General features: G+C 45.7%; 1 protein-coding gene across 2 annotated transcripts in view; it reads left to right on the top strand.

Moving 5' to 3' along the window:
• The first annotated feature begins 700 nt into the window (after window positions 1-700).
• SLC16A2 (solute carrier family 16 member 2) overlaps window positions 701-16233 on the top strand; it is a 143704-nt gene continuing 128171 nt past the window's right edge. Inside the window, exons 1-2 of one of the 2 annotated variants that reach the window (XM_032329597.1) lie at window positions 701-717; window positions 6626-7141. In XM_032329597.1, coding sequence (XP_032185488.1) covers window positions 6718-7141 — 424 coding nt within the window. In that variant the 5' untranslated portion in view covers window positions 701-717; window positions 6626-6717. Of the gene's footprint in view, window positions 718-5875; window positions 7142-16233 lie in introns of those variants that run through there. The other variant, XM_032329596.1, reaches the window with a different exon arrangement.

Consider the following 16233-nt stretch of genomic DNA (forward strand, 5'->3'; position numbering starts at 1 on the left):
GGGGAGCCTGCTTCCTCCTCTCTCTCTCTGCCTGCCTCTCTGCCTATCTGTGATCTTTGTCTGTCAAACTAAAAAAAAACCTTTTAAAAAAAGTCTTTTTTTTTCTTTAGGTTTCAGTTTTCCCATGTGTTAAATGAGGAGTTTGGAGTTTGTAGAAGGTCCCTTCCAGCTCTGACATTTTTTTTTTTCAGATTTTAGAAGACCAATGCCAAAAAACATACTAAATTGTTTTCTTTTCTCAGTGAAGGGAATCTTCAGAACATCTTCCTGTTAACATTAATTGACCATGTACTACATGCTAACTTTTATAAAGTGCCCACCACATACCAGGTACTGTGCTAGGTGTTTTCCGTATTTTATTTCTAATCCTCACAACAAACCAGAAAGATGAGCCTCATCCCTATTGTGTATGGGATTTGTTAGATGAAGTAACTAAACTGATTGATTGTACCTTCTTTGTATCAGACATGGTATTACATTTAACTAAGGATACAAAAATAAATAATGCTGACCCTATGTTTGGGGAAGTCACAGCCTATGAAAGGAAACTGAGATGCAACATAGGCAAGGCCCATTCTTTCTTTCTTGAAGAATTCTTCTTCTTCTTCTTCTTCTTTCTTCTTTTCATTTTTTAATTTATTACACACACACACACACACACACACACACACACACACACACACAGCAGCAGCAGCAGCAGCAGCAGCAGCAGCAGCAGAGGCGGGGGAGAAGCAGACTCTCGATCCCAGGAGTCTGGGATCATGACCTGAGCCAAAGGCAGATGCTTAGCTGACTGAGCCACTCAGGCGCCCCCAGGCAAGGCCCATTCTTTACACTGCACTGTAACTATAGAGACATCTATGTTCCAGCCTTACCAGGGTTCCACTTCTCAGGATAGGACATCTTCAACCAGAGTTTAACACAATTTTTAGCATATAGTAGTCTCTCGATAAATATCCCTTGAATGAATAAAAAATGAATAAATTAATAAAATGCTTAAAAACCCCATTCCATTTTTCCCTTGGATAAAATAAAAAAAAAAATCCATTTCATCCTTTCTCTACTTCAAGCTTTGCTGTTCTCTGTTGGCCCTCAAAGGGTTAAATGTTTCCTATCTCATTCTTTTCTATAAAGCTCTGCTGCTTTTGTTGTCTTTTCCCTTCTAAGCTTGCTCTAATAATAGACCAGTTATGGAGCAGAATTGCTTTCTGGCATTTAGGAAGCAGGATCCATGCATATAGACAATTGACTTTTTTTAAATGCACCTATTATTGTTAATAGCCTATTGGCTTAAGCTGAAATCAGACTACATCCAATATCTTTTCTTTTCCACTCCTCCACTTTGGCCATCAGAATGTGTCAATATTCAAATTCGTTTTCCAGTAATATGGGTTCCCATCAGTACTCTTTCCTGATCATGAACAATAAAACCTAAGTCTTCTCTGCTTTTTTACTTCTTTTACCACTACTAGAACACTCTGACTCCTTTTCACAATCAACCTCAATTGGTTTTTTGATTCAAGGATGGTGCTGTGTCATCAGAACTGTTAAATTATCCTCATAGAGATGAATAAAGGAAAGTGAGTAAAGGAGGAAAAATTATGTACTCACATTCTTAAAAAAGTTCTCAGTACATCATCCATTCTCAAGTAGTCAGAATGAATTAACCACAGGGCAGAGGGATAATGAGAATGAACTACTGAATTCTACTCTAGCCAGAAAAATTCTATTTGAAAATAGAAGAGGCTCAAAGCAAGGAAGTACCTTTGGCCTAAAATAGAGAAGGTCAGGGATCACAAGGCTTTCAAAGGTTATATGGTCCAGTGAATCCCAAACACTAATCTGCAGATCCATGACAGTCTGACATTTTTATCAGTCTGTTGACACATGAGAAAAATTGTTGCCAACTGACCTTTCTAGAGAAAGACTTCTTAGTAAAAGACTATGGCCTTTCTAACTTTTCATTATTTCAGTGTTAAAATATCATTTCATTAATGATATGCTAGAAATGACACATGTCCTCTCATGAAAAGGTTAAAGATTGATATCCTTCTGTTGGTCCCAGAAATTTTGGGAAATTTTACAGAAATTATGCTAGTCTTTGAGATCAAGATGTTGGGTTGTTACTGTTTTGGTCTAGTGGTTTCCAAACCCGGCAGTGCATCTATATTACTGGGAGACTGGTTAAAACCATGAATTCCTGGCTCCCACCCCCAGGTATTCTGCTTCAGCAAGTGTGGAGTGGTACCTAGGAGTCAGTACTGTTATAAAAGTTTCTAAGTGATTCTGATGTGCGACCAGGTCAGGGAAACACTGCTCTGCTTCACCAACTAGTATAAGTAATCAAGGGCATAAGCAATCAGAATGATTCCACTGTGGGCTTATTTCTGTTATGGGCAGAAAGAGAGCACATGCATTCACTTGCAATATAATCCAGAGACCTCCACTAGAGTTTCCTAAGGTCCACAGTTAGACAAATAAAAATAATTTAAAGGGCTTACAGGGGTCACACCTCATTTTTCATCATCATGAGCCAAGCTGAATGGATCTATACAGAGTAGGTGGTTTCTAAATTTTTTTTCACTATTGCTATTTGTTGGCTAAGTCTGATTTAGAAATTTGTAGAAAAAATTCATTCATCTCAGGACACTAGCCCTACCTCTCTCTACCACCTCATTCTCAACTTTGTCTCATCCTTTGCATCCTTCCTTTCCCCTTTCCTCAATCTCAAAATGTCTTCATCCAGTCTAGTGGAGTCAATTTCAATAAACGGTAAATATAATTATTAATATTTCCTACTAGAATGTAAACTCCACCAGGACAAGGACCATTGCCTGTTTCTAGCACCTGACATACTGACTAGCACACAATAATTGCTCAGTAACTATTTGTGAAATGAATAGCTGAATGGCATAAGAAAGGCAAGAGACTGGTGTCCTCAATTCAGCACTAATCCTCCTGTTTGCTTTGTTGAACTGACTCTGGACACTCAGGAAAGGCAAGGAATTTCTACTGGAGAATAGTGAGAAGAATGGGTGGTGAGGGCTGAGAGATCAGCAGATGCCCATAAGTCATGGAATGGTGGGTAATCCAGTACGTTTGGAGCCTGGCATGAATGGAGGAAAAGAGGGGAACAAAGTGACAGAGAATGGTGCTAGACAGGTTGAATAAAAGATCCTCAGAAACAGGCACCAGGTTTTTTGTGTGTGTGTCCTTCATATTTAGTACAGAGCCTGCTAGACAGAGGCTCTTAGTAAATATTTGCTGAGTGAAGAAGGCTGGTCCCAAACCATAAAGGACCTTTTATGCCTGGATGTGGAATTTAAACTTAAGATTCAAATGGAGAATCATTGGAAGTTTTCAGAGCAGAGAAATATCACGATTGAAGTTATATTTTAGAACTGTAATTGGCAGGATTATTTAGAAAGAGAATGGAAGTCACAGGCATGTCAGACCTGATTTGGCTCCTAATTCCCAATCTCTGTTAACACTGTTAGCACTTTTTTCCTTCACTCAAGCAAGAAATGTCAGCATCATCTTTGCTTCTTCTTTTTCCCTCAGTATCCAAATCTGTCAACTCTATCGTAACAGTAGTTCACAGAATCATCTTTTTTTCTTCATCCTCACAGTCAGTGCCCCATTTTATATTCTCAACATTTTTTAACATGCTTGGTTTCCTTATCTCTTTCCAAACCACAATATATTTCTATGCAGTCACCATGGTTTTATTTCTAAAATGTAGATTTGATATCAGTTTCCTATTCAAAAATCTTCAGTGGTTCCCCTGCATATCCAAAATAAAGCCTATACTTCTCAGCACACCATTTAATAACTGTGGAGTAGTATTAGCTCCATTCAGCAATAAAGAAACTGAAGCTCAAAAAGGGAAAATGACGTGCTTAGAACCACACAGGTGTGCAATGGTAGAATCAAGATTAGAACCCGGGTATTCTCATACCAGTACTCTAACCATTAAAGAAGGCTGAAATGGTAGGTATTGCATGTGTTGCTAGAATAGTGGGATGGTGGTTATAGGATCTTGTCTTCTGGGAGGGGCATGTACTTTGAAGCTCATACAAATAAGCAAAGATTCCTGTGCTACCTCTTTCTGGCTTTGCAGACTTAAACTGACTTAACCTCTTAGAGTCTGTTTTCTCAGTTATAATATATGCACAAATCCATCCCAACCTTATATGGTGTTATGATTATATAAAAGCATGTATGTAAAGGGCTAACATAGTGCTAGGTTCATAGGAGATTCTCAATGAGTGTTATTACCCACCCTCACCGCCCACATCAGTGATCTAAAAACCCATTTAAACAATGAGGAAACAGAATTTAGACAGTTGGGTTTGAGGTGAGCTGCAAAACTCCAGGTTTATTTCTACTTGTGAGATTGGAAATAACCTTTTTTCCCCAGGGTTTTATTCAGGTTCCCTGCAAATGAAAACGGAGGCTAGTGTCCCCTGGGGCAATAGTTGGTCATGTGTATGGTGAGACCCCTGACTAAAAAGCAAATCTCAAGCACTAGTGCCCATTATGTGCATGATTTGTCACTCATGGCTGAAGTATTATGGATTTTTATTAAAATGTAAATGCTTCCTGGAAGAGGTAACATACATATTAACTCTGGCCTGATTAACTTTCACTTACCTCTTTCCATGAGTAGAGGCCTTCTATGCCTCTGCGCTTTGCCTCTTGTAGGCAGGGACAGCCCACCCTATCCTCAGCCTGTTAAAATCCTTATCAACATTCAAGGCCTATCTAGGCCACAGCCTCTTCCAGAAGCCTAACGTGATTGCTCAGCCAAATCCCACCTTCCCTACTTTGTCCCTCTCAAGCCCCAGACTCGCGTCGTGAAGCTTAGGAAACGTGAGCCTTTGATGTATGGAGACCACCTTGAATTCCAGCTTGAATTTGACTTGTCCCATGACCTTAGGCTAAAAAATGCCTTGACCTCGTTGAGCCTCAGGTTTTGTGCTTGACTAAAAATGTGGCAGTCAAGGCACTCTTATTCTCTAAGTATGGTAGAGCCCCCGCGATTTGTGAATTTGGACAGATTCTTTTCATGGCAGGCAAGCTCCTCGAAACCCCTCTATTCTTCCGACAAGTTCAGCCCGCTCTTACGTGCTTCATAAATCTGAGTTCCTGAGCATCTGGCAGAGCCCTGGGCTGAATTTTCACCGGCCATACAGTCTTTTCACCCAGCAAGAAGGTTAATGAGATGCCGGATAGAAAAAGCTTGGAGCTCTCCCGCCTGCTGGTGGAGAACGGAGTAGCTTAGTAACCACACCGCGACCTCATGATTAGTGCATTAGACGCATGGGCCCTCAGGGGAGGCAGAACTTCCCGGGATCGTGGGGGCGGGTCCCCAGGGTTGAAGCTGGTCGCAGCAGCGCAGCCTGGCAGGGAGCCAGGCCGCGCACAGGGCAGATCGCCCATCCCGCCTCCTGGGAACGGTGCACTCCCCGGGGAGCAAAATCTCCCTTTCCCTCCCGGGGCTGGGGCCTTAGTCTGGGACATTCAGCGAGACTCTCACGTCTCTAAGCCCGAGGTGGGCGGAAGGGGGCGGTGGGCGCTGGAACTACACCCTCTGCAAGCGGCTCGGTGGAGTCCGCAGGGCCGGAAAACCGGCCGTTGCCCAACTGGCGGCTTGACCTGGCCTCCACTTCTAGTTCCCCACTGAGGGATAGAGAGCCGGGAGGAGCCTAAGCTGATCTTAGGCTCCCGCCCCGCCTGGGCCCGGCCCCCTCCGGTGTCACTGCATCTCCCTCCCTTCCTGGCCCAGCCCCCGGCCCAGCCCCGGCCCTCCACCGCTCCTCTGGGCTCCAGGTTGGCGCAAACAAAACCCTGATTGACTGCCCGGAGGGGCGGGCCTCGCTGCCGGGCTGTCTCCTCCCCTTCGCGCCCCCGCCAGGGATTTGCTGGGAAGGGCGGGGGCGAAGGGGGAGAGACTGGGGGTGGGGGGTTGAGCAGGACCCTGGAAGACTGAGTCCCCTGTTCGAAAAGATTTTGCCCACCTTCTGTCTGAGGTCTGGGGTTTCCCCTCCAGGTCCCTCTCCCCAAGCCCAAGTGTGGGACAAAGAAATTCTGAGGGCAGAGTGGGGTCTTTCACAGCCCAGCTCTTGTCCTGGGCCACCTCAGTTCCAGGCTGCTTGTGAGGAAGAAGGGAGTGGTAGAAACGGACAGTGGGGTCTTGCCTGGAAATTCTGGGTTGACCAGTGCGTTTTGGAGAAGGCAGGGGGAACAGGATAGATTGTGGAAAAACCATTTAAACACTCCTTCTACTGGGTATCTGGACAAGGAGGACAGGATTCAGTAGTTTGGAAAGGAAGTTGAGGTACGGAGCAGTGGCTAGAGTAGGTAGGCAAGTGTGGGGAGCAGGAAGGGCTAGGGAGAAGAGCAAGGCTGTAGCGGCTGCCTGTTGAGGGAGGAAGGGGGGGAGAAGAGGAGGGGGAGGAGAGAGATGACATGGGGAGAGCAGAAGGGGGGTTGGACGTGGGAGGAGGAGGAGAGGACTCGAGGGACCGTCTGTCGCGGGACAGGCGGGCCAGCTGGGGCGCGGAGCCGGGAGGAGGAGGCAGCGGCAGCAGCAGGGCTCGGAGCAGCAGCAGCAGCAGCAGCCGCCGCCGCCGCCGCCGCCGCCGCCGCCGCCGAAACAAGTACCAGCCACACAGCGGCTCCTCCTGCCCGAGCAGCCACAGTCCCCCTGCCGAGATGGCGCTGCAAAGCCCAGCGAGCAAGGAAGCCGAGGGGCCCTGGCGGGAGGCAGACCAGGAACAGCAGGAGTGGGTGGGTAGCCCCGAGCCAGAGCCCGAGCCTGAGCCGGTGCCAGTGCCTCCACCCGAGCCACAGCCAGAGCCACAGCCAGAGCCACAGCCCTTACCGGACCCTGCACCCCTGCCGGAGTTGGAATTTGAGCCAGAGCCAGTGCATGAATCCAAGTCCACGCCCACCGTGGAGACCCGCGGCACTGACCGCGGCTTTCAGCCCCCCGAAGGTGGCTTTGGCTGGATGGTGGTCTTCGCTGCCACCTGGTGCAACGGCTCCATCTTTGGCATCCAGAACTCTTTTGGGATCCTCTACTCCATGCTGCTGCAGGAGGAAAGAGAGAAAAATCGCCAAGTGGAGTTCCAAGCAGGTGAGTGGCCCCGCGCGCCCCTCCTGGCATTCTGGGCAAGGGTGTCCTCCGCTCCCACTGCCGCCAACTCCTGACCTCTGGGTCAGAGTCGCCCCTCCAGCTTTCTGCTTCGACTCCTCCCCCCTTGTCTCAGGGCCCAAGGCGCTGCTAAGGCGAAGGTTGCGGGGCTCTGGGCACCCTTACCTTCGGAAACTAGGCGCAAGACGTCCCTTGGGTGGGACCTGGGATACTCACTGATCACAGGCAAGGGTTGAACTTTTTGGCCTGGTTCAAATCCAGACGCACTTTTTTTTTTCTTTCTTCCGTATGCTGACCATGTGTAGTGCGGGAAAATATTTGCAGTTTTTGTTTTGTTTTGTTTTTTGTTGCTGTTGTTTGTTTGTTTGTTTTTGTTTTGGAGGCGGTGCGAAGTCATGGAGAGAGGAGAAGAGTTGGGAGGCTGGGAGGGCTTTCAGAGAAATTCCCTACTGCGGATCTCCGCAGCAGCCCCTGTTCCTGTACAACAGGGAATGGAGGTGTTTTCTGTCAAAAACACTTTAGGAATCCTGGTGACTGAGCGAAGAGTCAAATACAAGGCAGGCGTGTGTGTCTGCTGGAGAGAGAGAGGGGGAGGGAGGGAGAGAGAGTGAGGTGTGCGAACGTTGCTTTGCTTCCAGTGGTTATGGCCCAGCCAGGCCAGGTAGTCCTCTACCACTCTGAGGGAGTGAGCAGATCTCTGTGCCCTCTGAGCTGAACCCCAAAGCAAGCAGGGAGGGGGGTCTCCGAGGTCTCCTGCCAGAGAAGTGTAAGGCAGCTGGCAGGCTGGGCCCTGAGACTAACTCCAAGCTGCCCCCAACCTGAGCCTTGCCCTCCCTGGGCATCAGAGTCTCTCCACTATCATCGGGATGCCTTCTGCCAGAATGCCGGCCTTGACCTCTCCCACTTTCCCATGGGGCTGACTTGGTCTTCTTCCCTAAGACAAGCAGGGCTGTGGGGGTGCATAACCTATGCTCTCTAGGCCTGTGGCCCTAAGACTGCAACCTTGCATTCTCTAAGCACAGAATCTGCCCAAGGCCCTGAAGTCGGAGGAGCTATCCTGTTTTCTCAGAAAGTCAAATGGCGATGCCCCTCAGCAGTTCTGATGAGGAGTCTAGGGAGGGAGCGAGGGACTTGGGATGCCTTCTACCTGTAAGCTCTCTCCTTCTGTGGCTCTTTAGGACAGAATCACTGTCTGCTGGGACTCTGTGGCTTTTCATAGTATTGCCCTGGGGCTGAAGGTTTCCCTCATCTCACCACCCCAACACCTACTTCTACTGCCCCTCTGGGGGTGCCTTGGGATTATTTATTGAACATAGAAACCTTGAACCTAGGGTGTCCACCTATGGATTCCCCCAGGCCCTTGAGCCGCCACTCCTACCTTCCTCTGAACCAAGGACCCCGCCCTTTTTTAAAGTTTGCAGTTTCACTGTCTTTGAAGAGGATTGGGGTACCTCTTGGTACATCTTGTGATCCATTGGCACCACAATATGCGGGTCCCACTTGAAAATTAGAATGTGCCTCAGTGGCTGTCCAGAGCAGAGACTGCCCAGGCCACAAGAGGTGCACAAGTGTAGGGGGTCCCTGGACTGTGTGAAACAACTTCTGGGAGTAAGGTCACTGCCATACTCACCCCTGGGACTACCTTTTCCTTTCTTTCATGCAGTTCAGGGGCTTTTGTGAAGGCAGCCAGCGTAAGGCCTCTGCCTGTTGCCTAGGTTACCTTGGATGGCACCTGCTGAGCATTGCTCTGTGGTTGAAGGCAGGCTGTTGGCCTTCAGATTCAGTGGCAAAGTCTGGGAGAAACTTCATGGGAGGTAGTGGGGGATGGGCTGGAGCTAGGCCCTGGTATTCATGTGGTGTGAGCAGGCCTAGAGCTGGGCCTTTCAGAATATGTAATAAAACTTGGAAAAACCACTACTTTACCAGGAAGAGGTTTACTGCTGGGGAACAAACTTCAAAGTAGGTGATCATAGGGGACTCAGGGGGAGGGCTGGCTGGGACTTTCCGGTCAAGACCTCACAGTGCAGCTGGGAAAGAGGGGGGGCGCAGTGGGCTGTGCAGAGGTGTGGCTGGTGTGTATTCTGACACAGACTAGGTCCATTGAAGGGCTGGGTCTACTGGTTTAAATTATGGTGAGTATAGGTCAGGAAGGGACAGAAAGGAATTTGGTATATCCCTAGGGTCTCAGAATACTTTGGCTTGGGCCCTTGCTGTGGTGTATCTTGAATTCATGAAAGTTATTTTTTATACTGGATGCTCTTGAGAACACCTCAGTTTTTATTTTGAAAAGGTCAAGAATACCCCACCACATTCCTGAGTTCCTAGAAAATCTCATCCTTAGCATTACCTTTCTTGGGCCCCTCAGCTTTCCCAAGCAACCATTCAGATCCTGAGATTCCAAAAATGTCTCTGCCTCCACATACTTTCTGCAATTTACTCAAAATTTCTGGGCACATGGGTGGCTTGGTTATTGGGCGTCTGCCTTCAGTGTCCTTGCATCAGGCTCTCTGCTCAGCTGGAAACCTGCTTCTCCCTCCCCCGCTCCCTCTGCTTGTGCTCTCTCTCTCTCTCTCTCTCTCTCTCTGTGTCAAATAAATAAATAAAGTCTTAAAAAAATTTCCCAGCAACCTGTGCCACAGCACTGGTGTCTCAAAGGGATAGAAGAAGCTGGTAGAAGCTTGCTAAAATGTTTATGAGCCAGTATTTGCCTAATAGCCATTCTGGGGAACATGGAACATATACCCCCATAGTCAGGGAGGTTGATGCATTATATATTTCTATTAATGTGGTGCATTGTCCATTTCTATTAATGTTTGATATGACTTTCATCTCTAAAAAATCTATGAATTTAATATTTGGAGGCATCCCACAACCCAGATTCTCTTTGGCTAGGCCTAATATCTTTGCAATTGTAAAGCAGCCACTGATTGGTTTTATGAGTTCTGGATAATTGGCACTGTTATGAGGGAGCCCTAGCAAAAGGTGGTTTTGATATTTGGGGGCTAGCTCCACATCAAAGGAGTCTCTGGGCATGGGGAAAAGCCTTGGAAAGTAGAAGAGAAGTGGAATTCAGGCCATTCTAGAGCATGCAATGTACAATTTTATGTATATTCTGTGATGTATACAGTTCTGTGGTGGCACTAACAGTGTATCTTGTGCCTTCTCTTCACCTGTTTTTGAAGGGATGCCAACTTCCCCAGGTCTTATGCCTGGGAGGAATGGCAGGCAAAAGGTTCCTTAGATGGAGGCAAGTGACCAAGATCTGGTTTAGAGGAAAAAGGAAAAAATCAGGAGAAAGATGGACCTATACTTCTTGCAGAGTTTGTAGAAAATTTGGGAGTTCCCCTGCTCAGATCAAGCAGCAGACAGGACAGGGCAGCCAGGCAACCTGGTGTAAAGTATAGCATGCTTTCTGGTTGAGCTTTCCTACAACCTCTGCAAAAAGTATGGGCTCATTTCTCTCCTGATCTTTTCCTTCCTCCCCCTTAACCAGACCTTGGTCAGTTGCCTCCATCTCAGGAACATTTTGTCTGCCATTCCTTCCAGGTATAGGACCCAGGGGAAGTTGACTTTTGGAGGAAAGAGGGTAAAGAGGAACAAGGTATCATTGGTTGTGGGCCCCAGGTCATTATTGGAATCCTAAGTGGGTTGGAGCTGGGGAAGTCTTAGGGTTGGGATCCAGAGGATAAGGTAGACCAAGCTAGAGTTGGTAACATTAGCTTCAAGCCTAGGTCTTTTTAAATGAGCTCCAGAGTAAATGCATTACTCTGCACTTTCCACATTGACTGCCAGTCTAACACTGAGCCATAAGATATGATGGGAGGCATCTTTTGTTGGATAGTTTATAAGCATGGCCCTTGCAGGCTCCTAGGTTGGAGGATGGAGACTAAGGCTCTCACCACCCATGGAAAGGGACAATGGTCAGAAAAGTTTACTACTGGGCACAAGATAGTTCAGACTCATGGATCACTCAAATGGAGACAGAATTTTCTAGGCATGGGGAAAATGGAACACTATGTATTTAGACAGAGAGTTCCAATGATGGGCTGGGTCAAAAGCAGGGTAGGCTATATTTCTCTTCCCCATCTTAGGGTCTTTTATTACTTGGTTCAGTGTCTCACTGGGATGACTAAATTGCCTAGTTTAGGAACCAGGTATTCTTTGAAGAAATCTTCCAGGGTCTTGCTTTTGTCTGAAGGCTTTTGCCTACTGTCCAGATAAACTTGATTAGGTTGGCTTAGAATTTGCAATGGAGCTTTGGGCCACAGGGCCATTGGTCAGGTATCTTTCAAGTAACTCTTCTTCCTCCTTTCCATCCAAACTGGGTGCCAAACTAGGATCTTGACTCATATCGGAAAGGATGAGAAGGAGAGGTTGGGGTATTTGGAAGCCAACTGGGAGGTTGCTTGTTTTAGCTAGAGTAGCTGGTTGAGGCTGGATCCCTGGCTTGCTGTCCACTGGCCTCAAATGCTCATTCTGAATATAAATCTGTACCCCAAAAGTGCTGATGATCTTAGTAATACCAGCTAGACAGTGACTAGGAGTTGGACAACTTGTGCCCCTGACAGGCTCTGTGACTTTGAGCAGGTATTTTACCTCTCCGTACTTCAGTTTATCTATTTGGAAAATGAACAGGTTTGACTAGATGAACTTTATACCTCTGTGATTTTGTCCTTCTAGAATTATGTGATAGTTTATTCTTTACTATTCACTTGGCATACATTTTGACTCATTCAGACAAAATGGAAATTTGTTAATCTGCCTGAATGAAGATGTAGACAGTTTGAAGAGATTGGGGAAACAATGAAAAAAATAGATATTATTTTCCCATGTCATATGTATTTAGAGATTATAGGGCTGCTTATATATACCACTGTGGTTGAAAAGATCCACTCCTTTTTGCCAAGTGTGTAAGGGCAACACTGGATAAGCAACTGCTTCTCCCAGAATGCCCTGCTCAGTATGGATCTGGGCCCCCAAGAAGATTCCCTTAACTTGGCTGGCTTCAAGCTAGCAGAATGGGTCTTTATGCTACTGTTTCCAGTCATTTGGGCCTATTACTAACAAGCATTAAACTATAAGCATTTCCTGAAGCCTCAGTTTGGACCCTTCTCCTGAAACTTAATTTCCTACAGTTCATTCTTATTTCCCAGAAATGCATGCTTACTATGACCTTGGTCTGCTGTTACTTCACGATAGAAGAGCACACTAAGATTCCTAAATGTGACATAGTGGCTTTCTTCAGGGGGCTTCACACAGGGCATCTTTATAACTGGGTTAGAGCTGCTGGCTCAGCCCCACTGTGGATGGGTTTGGGAGGACTGCTGTTTCAATCCTAGAGGAGGCCCTACTGGGTATCCACAATCCCTGGTCAACTTCAGCTTCACTCAGGGCTTAGCTGAGAGTGACTACTGAAGTACCAGACATAGAACTCTCTCTCATTTCCCCCTAAATTTATACTTGCTTGTCATTGGAAACATTTCCCCCAGGGCCATGAAGAATAAACAAGCAGCTGGACTATCAACATTTGCAGAAATATGTAAAATATGACTTCTTGACCTTTTGAACAGACCAGTTTCCCAAGAGGGTATACTGCTTTTACCACCAGCATCTTTTTGTTGTGTTGCCTTTTGAAAAGAAATAATCATTTACTCTTTTAAGATTGTATAAAAGATGGAGTGAACTTTCTTGCCTAAAGGAACTTTCTTACTTGGGATTCAATTAGCAAACCTTAGAGAGAAGTCTTTACTCATAAGACACACACACACATCCCATACACCTTACCTGAAGCCATGGATTATGAAAGAAGTCTTTTCCCATTTGTTTATGGAATCAGGTTTAACATAATAGAAGCTTCTGTAGGGGTTATGGCAGACTAGCACGAAGGGCCCAGAATTAAAAACTTGTTAGGTGAGGGTGATGGAGAGGATATGGCCAGCCTGTCTGTACGTCTTGGCCTGGACCCCTTTGAGCTCCCCTACACTGCAGCATGGAAACTTTATAAGTTTCTGCTTCCATCCTTCTTTTTATTCTGAATCCCTCTGGTACCCAAAGGTTACTGGGAAGAGGGTTTAGGATACTTCAGCCCTCTCCCATCTTAGGAATGACAGAGCCTAAGGAGATTTAATTACCTACCTTGAAGGTGGGTGCTGTGGTTACTAATGTGAAATCACTTGGCACCTATTTGTGGGTGTTGAATGTGGCCTGTTTGGATGCCTTGAGGAAGTATAAGCCTCTTCAAACTGGTAGTCTTGCCTACCTTTATCTTCTACTTTGCTCCAGCTTCTGGGGTTGAAAGGAAAAGAAGGGATGAAATTAGCTGTCTTAACCATATTTTCCTGGATCCTTTCATTTTCATAGTCCATTTGTATCACCTTTGATAGCTATGCCATCCCCTTTCCTCACAGTATTGTTACCGCTCTTCTTTTTCTTTCTCTTGCTCAATTAAGGAACAGCTGGAGTTTAAGATGTTGTACAGGCCCAACTCCTCCAGCCAGGATCTTGGCCAATCTCTACACATCCCACAGAGGAATCTCTTCTTTTTTCTCCTTCCTTCCCTCTCTCACTCTCTACTTTCTGGGGAAAGGGTGACTTTCTATGTAGCATTCAAGAGTGTGGAAGTCATCACCTCTGGATTTTTGCAGTAAGATAGTTGCTATGAACCTGTTTTTGTCATTTCCACAACCTCTCTTTTGATAACCCTGGGACCCCAGCCAAGGAAATAGTATTGTAGCAGGTCTTACCCAATTGTATTCAACAAATATCCTGGTCAGTTGCACTCGTTTCTCTTCAAGTCCTTACTTTTCTTGTTCTGCGCTAACTGATCCTCCAGAGATTTCAGATTGGTTTTCAGTAACTTCAGTGGTTCTGGGTAGAACAGAAGTCTTCATTCTATTTTGAGTCCTACCATCTCTCTTCTTGCCAAAAAATACTACAAAATTGAATGTAGAGGAGTCAGAGAAGGAAGAAAGCAGACACCCAAGTCCTAACTAGGGTCTAAAGTACCTTCAGTGAGGGTAGAAAGAGAGGAAGTAAGGCTCCCAGGTTAGTTGCTTCCCCGCTTCTGCATAGCTGAAGGGAAAAGGGGATAGGAAACATTGCTAAACAAACAGTCCTTACACAGTCTTTTTGCTCAGCCTATCCTGTGGATCTACCCACCCACCTTCTTATCCAGGCTGAAAGGGTATATATATGCATCCATATGTCCAGGCCTGTGTGTACGTGTGTATGAATAGCTGGGCTTGTGATGTCTGTCTGAGCCAGTTAGCAGAGTTGCTTAGAACACAGCAGTTATGAGGCTGAGATTACAGGTTCAGTCACTTGTTCAGGTCACTGAACTTCTCACAAAGAAAAGGGTTCTTCTATTTGCCACCCATCCCCTTCATGTGGTATTGCCACTCATCCTAGGGGGACTGGCTAAAAGTATGGAGAGGACTCCCTGTAAGCTCTCCCTGCCAGTTATTTTTATTATTACTATTACTATTATTTATTTATTTATTTATTTATTTATTTAGCATTTTGCAATTAAGTCTGTGCCAACATTATATTAAATTCTTAACTTGTGCCATTATTTCTGAACAACGCTATGAAATAGGTACCATTATTTTCTCCATTTTGTAGATAAAAAGACAGAAGCGCAGAAGTTAAGTAACTTGCTTAAGCTCATATAGGAAATAATGGCAGAACTCGGATTTGAACACAGAGAATCTGAGTCCAGAATTCCTGCTTTTTTATATCACCCAATACATAGTAAGGATGGGAAGAAGCAGCTACCAAGAAGACTGCTGCCAAGTTTTCCATTCCTGTAGCCTCAGGGCATCCTTATGACTAAGGAATAAAAAAGATGGCCAAGAAAGGCTTTAGTAGACAGAAGTCTGACAGTCTTGTGATGTATGACATACTCCTCTAGCTACCCGTCTCACTCTACTCAGAGTCGTGATCCCTGGGTACAAAAAGGACCATAGAAATGGTCTCTTCTTAATTGTTTAGCCTTCAGTGTTCTCATCTGCACAATGGAATTAACAATATTTTATAGGACTATGAAGTATCCAGTGAGGTTATGTGTACAAAAGATTTTTGTAAACTGTGAAGGGGTTGGTGTTATTCTTATTCTTTTTTTTAATTTTTAATTTTTAATAAACATATAATATATTTTTATCCCCAGGGGTACAGGTCTGTGAATCACCAGGTTTACACACTTCACAGCACTCACCAAAGCACATACCCTCCCCAATGTCCATAACCTCACCCCCCTTCTCCCAACCCCCCTTCCCCCAGCAACCCTCAGTTTGTTTTGTGAGATTCTTATTCTTATTTCCAGTAATCTTTCCCAGCCCCTAGAAATTGAGTTGCTATACCTTTCTCTAAATGTTTCTGGAAGGGAAATCAATCCTCCTCTTCACATTCTACCTCCCCACTCAATTTCTTCCCCATATCCCCTCTGTATTATTCTGCAGTTTGATCTGGGTGTTCTGTAGCTAAGGAATGGCTGTGTTTTCTTTGTTCCTCAGTTCTCTAAGAACCCAGAGAAAGGAGGGGCCAGGTCCCAGGTCATATACATTCAAGGAAATAAGGCATGTTAAAATATTTACAGCACTTGGCAGGATCTCACAAACCTCCCGACAAGTCAAGGACTGCGTTTTTTGGTAGGAATTGCTAGGGATTGGGGGGTGGTGAGTGGCAGGTGAGGTTAGGGCTTCACTTCCTCCCGAGGGTCTCTCACAGAGCTTCTGTTCTCTTGCAGGTAGTGAGGAAGAAGGAAAGGGATATTTAGGGTCAGAAGGTCTGGGCCAGGGAACATTAAGCATAGAAGGGCCTGCTCTTTTGTATTCAGTTTTGGAGTGGGCCTACTTCCTTGTGTTCTAAACAGGATAGTCCTGGAGAACAGAGGCCACAGAAGGCCAGAGGCTTGGAGGAAGATTGTAATAGCAGTTTTGAACAGGAATTTCAGCGACCACTTAGGGAGCCTCCATTAAGACCATCTAGTGGGCAAATCTGAATGGAAATGTTTCTCTTCTTTGTTGCAAACAACAAAACAAAATCTCCAAGCCCTTCTTTGAGACTAAGATTTCAAA

Source organism: Mustela erminea, chromosome X (assembly GCF_009829155.1).
Source record: "Mustela erminea isolate mMusErm1 chromosome X, mMusErm1.Pri, whole genome shotgun sequence".
Classification (NCBI taxonomy): Eukaryota; Metazoa; Chordata; class Mammalia; order Carnivora; family Mustelidae; genus Mustela; species Mustela erminea.